The sequence below is a fragment of the Pygoscelis adeliae genome, unplaced genomic scaffold, assembly GCF_000699105.1.
Source record: "Pygoscelis adeliae isolate BGI_AS28 unplaced genomic scaffold, ASM69910v1 Scaffold424, whole genome shotgun sequence".
Taxonomy (NCBI): Eukaryota; Metazoa; Chordata; class Aves; order Sphenisciformes; family Spheniscidae; genus Pygoscelis; species Pygoscelis adeliae.
The window spans coordinates 371,315-381,755 of record NW_008824651.1 but is presented as its reverse complement, the minus strand read 5'-3'; the positions used below and the strand labels follow the sequence as shown (position 1 = coordinate 381,755).

Here is a 10,441-nt window from a genome sequence, read left to right as displayed (position 1 = left end):
GGGAATGCTGCAAACCGGGTAGGGGGAGATGATGGGGGACGGAGACCGTAGTGAGTTTTTATCGCTGTTTATCAATGGGAAACCAGTGGAAAACTAGCGCAGAGATTATCAAGACAAAGTGTCAGGTAGCGCTGTACAAGAAAATAGGCATCCTTCTTGCTGGAGGATTCTCCCGTTCCCTGCAGACTATGTGCAATTTTGTTAATCGGTATTAAACCGATGATGACGATAATACCTGAAAAATCTGCTTATTGTTGCAGATAGGCCAGAAAGCTAGGGGAGCGCTTTTACGTAATCAATTGCTTGAGTTGTCTCAGAAACACTGCTTCTAACTTCAGCAGGCTTGTGGACAGAAGCAGCCGTTAGATAAAGCCTGCCCCTTCCTTGTTCGTTCTTCACCCTCAGCTCCGTATTTGTGTTGTGGAGGTGGGGGGGTTATTTGTTTGTTTTAAATCTAGATTAATGCCGTGGTTTTAATACAAACATGAACCTGTCTTCAGAAGTTGACATCACTGAGGCATCAGCCAATTGGTTGACGTTTAACCAACCTTCTTTTTACACATAAACCCCATCAAAGAATTGTTTACACTAATGTTCTTTTGAAATGCAAATCCAGAATGCCAACAGACTGAAACTCAATTTAGATTAATGTAATTACCTGCAATGCACAAATGAGGCTATACTATTTAATAGCCTTCACTTAAACCTTTTTAGAAGATCAAAAAGACTCCTATTGTTGAAGTTTAGTACTACAACAATTAAAAGATGCCTCTGTGTAATTTTCGTGTTACCTTTATCACTTTGCAGAAGCTTGTGTTTTTGCTTTGGTACTCTGAAATAAAAATATCTGAAATAATTACAATTCACATTGAAAAAGAATAACAACTTTGTGATGTATTAGGTCCACATCTCATAGGGAGATTTTTTTGCTGCTTGCTTCTTAGCACTTCAGAAGAATAATTGTCTGTCCTCTTGTTTTAGGCTTTAAAGAAATCAATGCTCCAACTATTACCCCACCGCTCAGTCAGCCTAAAAGATCAAAAAAACGCCATGCAAATTTAACATTGGATAAAATGATGGAAAAATTCCTGCAGCAGAGCGTGGATACGGAAGAGAAATTTTACAGATACGAAGAGCAGAGGCTCAAAATTGAGGACAAGCGTCGGGAAGCTGAGCACGCTCGAGAGCTCCAGATGTTACAGATGTTGGGACAGATGTTGGCAGGAATTTCTTCTACGGTATCACAAAGGTCACAGTCTATACCAGCGAGTCCACCTCAGAGAGCGAACCATCGTTCATATGGGGATAACTTTAATTATAATGCTATGACAGCAGCACTTTCTCCACCGATAGGTACTTCCTTCTATAGCATAAACAAAAGCTCATTTTTTTTAAAACTTCTATGTGAAAGCACTGGTAGTAAGTGGCTTTTGAAATAAAAGCTAGTTGGAATTATTTAATATTGTGGTGAAGGTGTCTGTCTGATGTAAAATGAAATTAAAACATCATTCGTACCATTGTACTGATTATTTAATAGAGATACATTAGTTACAACAAATCTTAATGAGCAAAATCACACTTTTCGAACCCTATAAACATTGGGGACTTCTTTTCCACGTTCATGTCTCTGTAAAGTGAAGTTAGGAGAAGTTTTATATGTAAAAGGCAAGTAGCGCATTTGCTGAAAGCTGAATGGAAACACTAGGTACCGTGTAGCGGAAATTCTGCTGCTATTGAAGTTAACAGGCCTAACCCAGTATGTGAAGTTAAGGCTGTGCGTGTGTTTTTTCAGGGTTGGGAAAAGAGTGGAGTTTTGCCTACGCTGAAGTAAATCAGATGTTAAAATCCAGCTTCTTTAAAATAAATTTGTTTGAATCAAAATTCCGAATTTTATCTTTAATTAAACATCATATTACTGTAGTAGGCATAATAGAAGATGAAAATATTGCCATATATTTTTATTCTACACCAGTTCCTTTATAAATTCTTTGGGGGTCTGAATTTATTTTTAAGAAAAAGGCAAAGTAGTAACTCTAAAATTGGTATTTATGCACAGACTTTTCCTTCCGTACCTTATGTGTGGGCCAGAAGCTGATAATCAGATATTAGCATTCATTAACAGACTTCTCGGGATCTGTGGCTCCGTGTCGTTTATCTTTATCATAGTCTCTTTGTACGTGGAGGTAGATTGCGTGGGCAGGAGGAAAACAGGGATACTCTTGTCAGTGCTGAAACCAGAGTCAGCTCGGGGCTTAGTGGTTGCAGCCTGCCGCGTGGAAACGACACAAGTCTCGTTCTGTTTTAATTCTGAATTTCGCACTGCTCGGAAGGAAAAATCGTGTTTTGAAAAGGAAAAAAAAAAACCACCTACCCTCAGTGTTGAATAATAATCCGGCATGCCAGATCCTAAAGGGCATTCTCATGAGAGAATCTTGGAGCCTTTTCAGTTCTACGTTACGTACTGCGTTTCCCTGTAAAACGCATGGGGGACTGGATGGTTAGGCCTATTGAGGGTTTAGGCTGGCTGACTTGGTTGTGTTTCTTCTTGGCTGGATAGTTAGTCTGTAGCATTCCTTGATGGCAGCAGACTTTTGTAGATAAATTACGGCATATGTATGGATTCTGTGTTTTAAATGTTGTTTTCACACCTAAAGCGCTTTAGGAAATTATTTGAGGTTCTAGACTGGGGTGATGGTACCCACAAGGCCTTGCTATTACTGTTGAAAGGTTTTTCGCTGAGTTTCATTATCTGTAAAGACTTGAAACGGAAGTTCAGGTTTCTTGCTGGATTTTGTCATAGAAGTGTACAATCGTATTACACTGTGCAAAAATGCATTACATATATATTTAACTGTAGCAAGAGCAACTCGGGATTCTAATCTTTTAATTGGTAAAGGTGTAACAAAGCATTTATAATACAATGTGAAAATAACGCTTCAGGCAGCACATCTTTTAAGGAATTAAGATTTCAGTTGTTTATAGCTAAATACGCCTTAGTGTTTCTGTAGGTAAGTGGGGCTCTATTAAGAATTGCTTTTTGCATAATTCTCTGTTTTTTCCCCATTTATTATGCAATCATTTTATATTTACGTGTAAACAAAAACCAGCAACAAAGAAACAGAGGACCTTCTTAACAACATTGCACTTTAAGGGTTACAAGCTATACATAAGTATATTTCTTGTGTGGTTGAAAACCAGTGAGTGTATGAAGTGCGATTTAAAGAAAATAATCTGTCCTGTTTCCAGAGGACATGAGTGTTTTGTTCTCCTCTGGGTCACTGCAATGCTATTTTGGCCATAATCCAGAACAGGGTGGTTTTTTCTTTTCCTTTTTTTAATTAATCTCAATAGGAATGGGATGCCTGTATTATAGAAGGGTTTTAAAAGCAAAAGATCAGCCAGGAGTATTTGTCATTATTGAACGCTAAAGCATTTTATTACTGAAGATTAGCGCGTCTGGTTTAGGTTTAGATTCTGTGCAAGACGGAGAAAAAGATGCTTTCTGCTGATAGCGCACAGATGCGGAGTTTTCTTGTTTATTACATTTTTTTCCCCCATTATTAAGTCCAAAATTTCTGGATCAGTTTTTCGTCTTTTTTTTTTCCCCCTTCCCTTCTCTAGATTTTGGAGTTGGGGGGTGGGATTACTAAGTTTTATACAGCTGAAAATCAGGAGTATCGTGGGAGTTATTTTTTGCATAATTATGTATTACTATATAGCAATTCCTTGAAAGCTTTTTTAGAAGATCTGTAAAAAAGAATGTAAGCATAGCTACAGTCTAGGAGGCTTAATATTAACGTTCAAATAAGCCGCTCTTCTGAACAGAACTGTACAGTTAATGAGGAGCTTTGTCGAAATATAAGAACTTACTCTTTTAGTGTATTTACTGCAATTTATAGTTAACACATAGTTGATAGAAGTACTGATTCTCTTCAGTTGTAATTGTTGAAATACTTTTTTCTTCTAAATTTTTGTAGTCTTTTGAAACAGTAATTTGAATATGTAGCCTTCTGAGTGTGCAGTTGTTTTAATATGTAGCTTGACATGTAGCTTTGCATCAGAGATCTGTAGTTGTATTATAGCTGAAAATTATCTGTGTGTGATATTTGTAATGTTTGCATCTAGTGTGTTGGCTTGTAGTTTTGCAGAAAGACTTTCATTATGCTTTGTAACCACCTGCCAAAATAAAAAAGCAGTGAGATAGGCCCTGATTCTGCTAAGAGGTGGAAGTCTTTAAGGGGAAGCAAAAAATAAGGTAGGGTGTACGTTTAAAATGTGGTTTTAGTTGCTCTGATTGCTCTGCGTCTGGATGTGTTTAGTCCTTATTAAGTGTACCTATTTCAGTTGAGCTTAATTATGAAAGTAATTTCAGGCTGAACTAAGAAGATATTTCTAGTCACAAAGTGTTCATAGAACTATTCTGGGCTGTTGTTTCTTTCTGTACCTGAGCCCTAAATTAGGACTGTGAGCAGTCAGTGGGAATATTCTCTGCATCAGACCCTAAATTCACTTTTAAAATCGTCACCTTCCCTGGTTACTCACCATTTTAAAGGCCTTTAAGTGACGAAGCATTTGGTTTTTAGAAGTATGTTACTGTGTATATCTTCGAGTGATTTTATTAGTGTTTATGAGTGCTTAAAAGAAATGCTGATAGTAGTTTAAGAAAGAACATACTTTAAAGTAACACTTATTTTCTTCTTTTCAGTTATAGAGAGATCTTTTTCACTGCACAGAACACACTCTCTAAAGGATATGGAGAATATTTTTCAACTGGTGCGCAATGTTATCCCTCCTCTAACAGGGAAAAGGCATAAAGGTCAAGATGGACGTATAGGCATTGTTGGAGGATGTCAAGAGTAAGTTAAACAGAAATTTTATTTTTGTTTCTGAGGGAGTTTGAGGATGTCATAAGTACTTGTAGAAGGCATTCAAACTCATCTTACATTTAAAACATGAGTATTTTCCAGAGAGCTTTACTAGTCCATCATCATGACCATGCATACTTGTGAAAGAACGTGTTTCCCTGCAGTTGTGTTGCAAAATTTTGGTAGTGAACGTGGTTGAAACTTAGAACACTGTTTGTGTCTGTGTCTACCTTCTCTGTCTGTTTTTGACCACCAAACTCTCTCCGCTTTCAGTGTTAGTCTTTTCCCACTGCATGATGAAGTTATGGAATAAGTAGAGTAGAGTAAGACAGTGGCACATCTGATTTTTTTTTTTTTTTAAATATTTTAGTATCTTGGGAACTGGGTCTCTTAAATCAGGAATAGAATATTTTCTTACTGCGTGCTTTTTATTTTGATAAATTGTGGTGTTTACTAGATTCTGCCAATACCTTGTTTTGTGTTCTGGAGTAATAAAAATAGCATGTTTCAGGGAAAAAAGAGATACAGCATAAATCGGTTAAATGCTGTACTGACCTAGAAATAAAACGGGCTCTATTCTTTCCTTGGCCACGTTCAGTAATCTGCACAATACTTTGAATGAGCCACTACATCTTCCTGTTTTTCATTTTCCCCTTTTGAAATAGAGATGGCATCTTTGTCCTGTAAAAGAGATCTGGTGTTGGACACCTGCCATTAATAAACATTCTATAAAGAGCAAAAAGGTGATGTCTTACAGCTGGGTTGATTAGCCAGGAGTTAGTTTTCCTGTTGGCCTAAAGGGCTTAGGTTCTTACCTCTTGGCAGAAGCAGGCACCTCTGGAGGGTGCTTCTGTCCATCTCTCTCTCTTCAGTCTTCAACTGGAATCACAGTTCAGGCACTTTAGTTATGCATCTAAATTTAGGTGGGATTCTTCCAGATCACAGATCACAGATTTGGCTTGCAAACAGTGCTTAACTCTTGTTTTGTTTTGTTTGTCTCTAAACTTTTAAGTTAGTTGTCTGAGAAGAGTTTGCTTTTTTAGGGCATTATCTTCATAAATATTTCTATGAAAGGATCAGGTGGCTAAGGTGAAATCTTGCGCCTTTGAAATCAAAGCCAGGTTTGAGATTGGCTTCAGTATAGCAAGATTTTATCTGTCTTTTACAGCAAGTGAAAGAGAAAGCTTTTTTAAAATTTGCTCTTGAATTTGGGACTTCATTATGGCAGGCTGATTTCCAGATTATCTAATCTCATGACTGTGTTTCCTAACCTAAACTGTATTTCATTCTAGATACACTGGAGCACCGTATTTTGCTGCAATTACAGCTCTCAAAGTGGTACGTGTTCTTCTATACCAATCTAAAATGAACTTGTTATCATTTATATTGGCTAAGCGCCATTTTTTAAAAGCATTCGTTCTGTGCTGCACATGAAATTTGAGTTCTAAAAGGTCTTTTATTTAACAAAGAAAATCCTTAGTCCTGGATTTGTAAAAATACTTCGTAAATATGTGTCATTTGCAATGTTTTCTGTAAATATTTTCTCTTTATAAGGTGAAGTTAGACATACATCAAAAAATTGAAAATTTAAGAGGGATAACTTTTATCAGAGACTTGGATAGGAAATTTCAAAACTTGATGAAATGTTTTCTCCAAAAGTGAACAATAAAATAACTTTAGATTAGTGTTTAAAGTTACATTTCCAGTGCTGCAGTTAGTTCTTCAGAAATTTTTTCTGGACCTGATAAGTGTGTTGAATGAAGTAACTTTCTTTCAAAACTTAAGCTTTAGGCTAGTAAAATTCTCATGTGCTGTAAGTCTAAGGATTGTTGGTTGAATTTAATGTCGTTTTTAATAGCACGTTTTATTTACATTATAACCTTAGCAGAAGTATTTTCTAAGCTTTGTTGCCCTAGAATTGTGAACTTCCTTACTTTAGTGACATATTAACTGGCTAAAAATATGTTTACTGCAGACTGCATAAATACAGTGGTGATTATTCAAATGGAAGCAAATCATGCTTACATAATACATGTACTTTTCAGTACTCATATATAGTGTGTCAGTACTTCCAGTTCATTGTGTGTGTTTTTCATTTTAAGATTTGTTTCAATAAGTAGGTATCCAATCCAGGTATTGCCACCCATCCCTCCTCCAGGATGCAGTCCCTCAAGGATTTAAAACTGAAATTATGTTATTTAATGATCTTATATAAGATATTAAGGCCACTCAGCTTTCTGTTCACTATGTGCAAATGCAGTAGCATACTAGGAGGTCCCCTATTGAAGTACTTGGTCTCAGATCATTGCACCTGCACATAAAGAGTCATAGGATCAAATCTCTGCATTGCTTAGTAGCTTGAAATGTTAAATATATAGTAGTGAAGCAAAGGAGACACTTTCTTAACCTTGGGAAATTTCAGTATGCAAGACAGATAGAAGATCAGGCTTTCTGGTCACTGCTTACATAATTTTTATGTGTATGTCTGATTTTTTGAGTTGATAACAGAAGCTTGAGGCTAAACTCCTCAGCTTTAATGTTTGTGTAACTTAAGGGGTGTTGTTGAAATTGTGCTAGCCTTTATCTGGTATGGATTTCGCCCATTGAGTAAAAATGGTAGGACTGGAAATGTCCTCATAGATTGCCATAGCTATATTTTGCAAGTATATTACAGTAGTATTTTTCCTCTCTAATGGAGCTTGTCTCTTGTTCAGCTGTGTTCTTTTGCTTTTCTTCTTATCGTATGTGTGACATTTTAGTCTTTGCTCATCTGCAAATGAGAAGCATTTCTCAAGTGAGTAAAGGTTCAAGATCTGTGTTTTCAGTCATCTTATCGATGAGAAGCAGAAAAAAAATTATATTGGAAGTTAGATACAAAAAAATTTCTCCAAAACATTGCATGGTTGTCTAAGGCAAAATAGAAAAAATAATAAAGTTTGCTTTAACTACTGAGAAGTAAGAATTCAGGTGAATTATTCACTGAGTAAACTTTGGAATGATAAAGTTATTATTAAGTATAAATTTGATAATTCTGTTTGCAAATTTTCTTTTTTAGGGTGCAGATTTATCCCATGTGTTTTGTACCAAAGATGCAGCAACAGTAATCAAATCATATAGTCCAGAGCTGATTGTTCATCCAGTTCTGTAAGTGACTTACCTTTTGTTTAAATGAGCAAGTCAGGATTACCAGTTTGAACATTTCAGTCTGACAGTTGATTAGTTTGCATTATTTCTTTTTCTGAGTTACAGGATGGGTGAGCTGGAGATTACAAAAACTCCTGGGTTTGTCCTTTCATCACAAACAGTTAGATATTTAATATAGATTTTTTTTTTTCATTACTTTCAAAGTACAGTTTTTTTAAAAAGCAAAGGTCTTGTTTTCCGCTACTTGCTGACATGTGTTCTGTGATTGTAATGCGTTTAACTGTGAACAGTAGCAAAATCCAGAACTAAGAATCACTACAAGTCAGCATTTTAGAGTCTGCGTTTGAAAGGCAAATAGAGTATGTTCTCTTGCTTCTTCAGTCCTGGTAGTATTTAACAGTAGTGTATCTTTTTTCCTCTCACTGCTGTGTATATAGTCATTTATGCAAAATTACACAAGAGAGATGCTGATTCTCATTTTTCTCATAAGTATGTTGCATTAGATACACGCCTATTCCTGGGAATAAATGGATGTTCTAAAATGATCTAAAATATAGGCTTTATTAACAAGAAGATGAAAAGTTTAATAAGCAACTGTCCTAATTGGGAAAATCAGTGTGTGCTTCCCTGAATTTGTGTACTGAATTATGTTACTGGTTGGTGAACTTCTGCAGGATAAATTGTTTCAATTGGGTGTTATGATGGTTTACAATGAGCACTGCAAATGAGAATTAAGATGTGTGCCTTAGGTATATGTCCCTGAGCTTAGCTTGCACCAGTGCGTGTCAAAGTCTGTTGGTGTACATCGCAAAGCTGTGATTAAGCTAGAAAAAGCATAATTTAAAATCGTGTTTGTCAGATATTGCTGTCAGGAAGGATTTATGACAGTAGAGCTATTTCGGTGTCCGAGAAGAAGAATATGGTCTCCCTTATGGGGACACCTGCGGTTGGAAGCCATAAGTTTATTACATTCTAAAGGTGGGTTTCATTCCTGTCGGTGTAGAGAGAGGTGCTTAGAAAGAAGTCAGTTAAACAGACAGATACCAAAGTTGTGTTTTGTTGTTGGGGTTCCCCCCCCCCAAGATAGAAGAAACCCACGACTTTGTGGATTTTAGACAGGGAAAAAATGATGTTTGAAAGCAAGGGGAAGATACAAGGGTAAGGTTTTTATCAGTCTGACTGCATTAGCCTTTAAAATCCAAAAGGCACATTTTCAGTTGTTCTGTCTGATATCACATGATAACAAATGAGATGGAGAGTCTTAATGGCAATATTAGCTTGTAACTTAGGTTGTCTTGGTGGATGACACTTGGGATACAGCATATGGTTGTCTTGTATGGGAAGGGGTTGACCTTGCCTTGGGAGAAGCATTTTTCGTATACGCAGGGTTCTTGATGTCTTGATGAAAAGGTTAATAGGAGAAACAGAAACAGCATAGAGAAAAAGGGAGGGGACAATGTGTAAACAGTAAAATTTCTGTTCGTGGAGGACCAGGTTGTGCCTACTAAATAAGGGGTTTTTTTTTATATATATATTTATACACAGATTTTTAAGTGTCTTCTGTGGAATTCAGATCTCGATGAAAACTCTGATCTTTCTATTCGCAAAGAGAGCTTTTGATTTTAAACTTCAGCTCTGTCTATAAATTCCTCCAGATGTACAAAGTACAGTGAATCTAGAAATCTTCATATCCATATAGCTTTAAGCCTGAAACTCAATGTTTAATACTTTTATTACAACTCTGATTAATTTCACCCAGACAGCTGGCTAATTGCATGAAGCAATGGATCTGTAAATATTGTTTATATGACATTCAAAATGAAGAAATGGAAAAATGCAAATATCAGAATGTTGAGATTTTGCGTGTTAAATTTTCTCATATTTTTATCTCTTCTGCTTCATTTGAGGAAAAGAGAAAACAGTCTTTTCTGGTTAGAAAGGAAAAAAAATCTTGACTGACTCTATTGAGCCCAGGTTTTATTCAAATTTACACAAACAGCCTATTTTTCTCGTAAGGTCCTTTATCTTCAGTGTCACACTTCTCATATGATCTTTTATATGTTGTGGAGCTGTTCGAGTTCTGCAGGCACGGCTGGCCGCTCTTGATTCAGAGCCTGATCTCTTAAACAGTCTTTGTACTTTCTCCCGGGCTGCACTTCACGCATGGAAGAACCTCCGGGTAAAACCCACCGAGCAGCTACGTCATTGTTTTCTTTTGTGTCTCTCCTTAAAACTTTGCTTTGTTATGATTTCTCCATGACCCTTCAGAGTAACTAGGTAGCCGTTGTACCACTCTCTTATTATGCTAATCATAATTATGGCCCCGTGTACTCCTCAATTCACTGTTTGAACAGCTTGGCATTTCGCCAGGGTTCAGCTGCCATTTTGTACTGCCAGGAGTCTGACATTTTATCATCTCCTCTGTGACTTGG

The 10,441-nt window shown here is 36.6% G+C and overlaps 1 protein-coding gene across 1 annotated transcript in view; it reads left to right on the top strand.

The window, feature by feature from the left end:
• Positions 1 to 3: 3 nt before the first annotated feature.
• The window catches only part of CARKD (carbohydrate kinase domain containing), a 47,214-nt gene continuing 36,776 nt past the window's right edge, over positions 4 to 10,441 (top strand). The window contains exons 1-5 of the mRNA XM_009322526.1: positions 4 to 50; positions 982 to 1,353; positions 4,706 to 4,856; positions 6,158 to 6,203; positions 7,921 to 8,009. Coding sequence (XP_009320801.1) covers positions 29 to 50; positions 982 to 1,353; positions 4,706 to 4,856; positions 6,158 to 6,203; positions 7,921 to 8,009 — 680 coding nt within the window. The 5' untranslated portion in view covers positions 4 to 28. The remainder of the gene's footprint in view (positions 51 to 981; positions 1,354 to 4,705; positions 4,857 to 6,157; positions 6,204 to 7,920; positions 8,010 to 10,441) is intronic.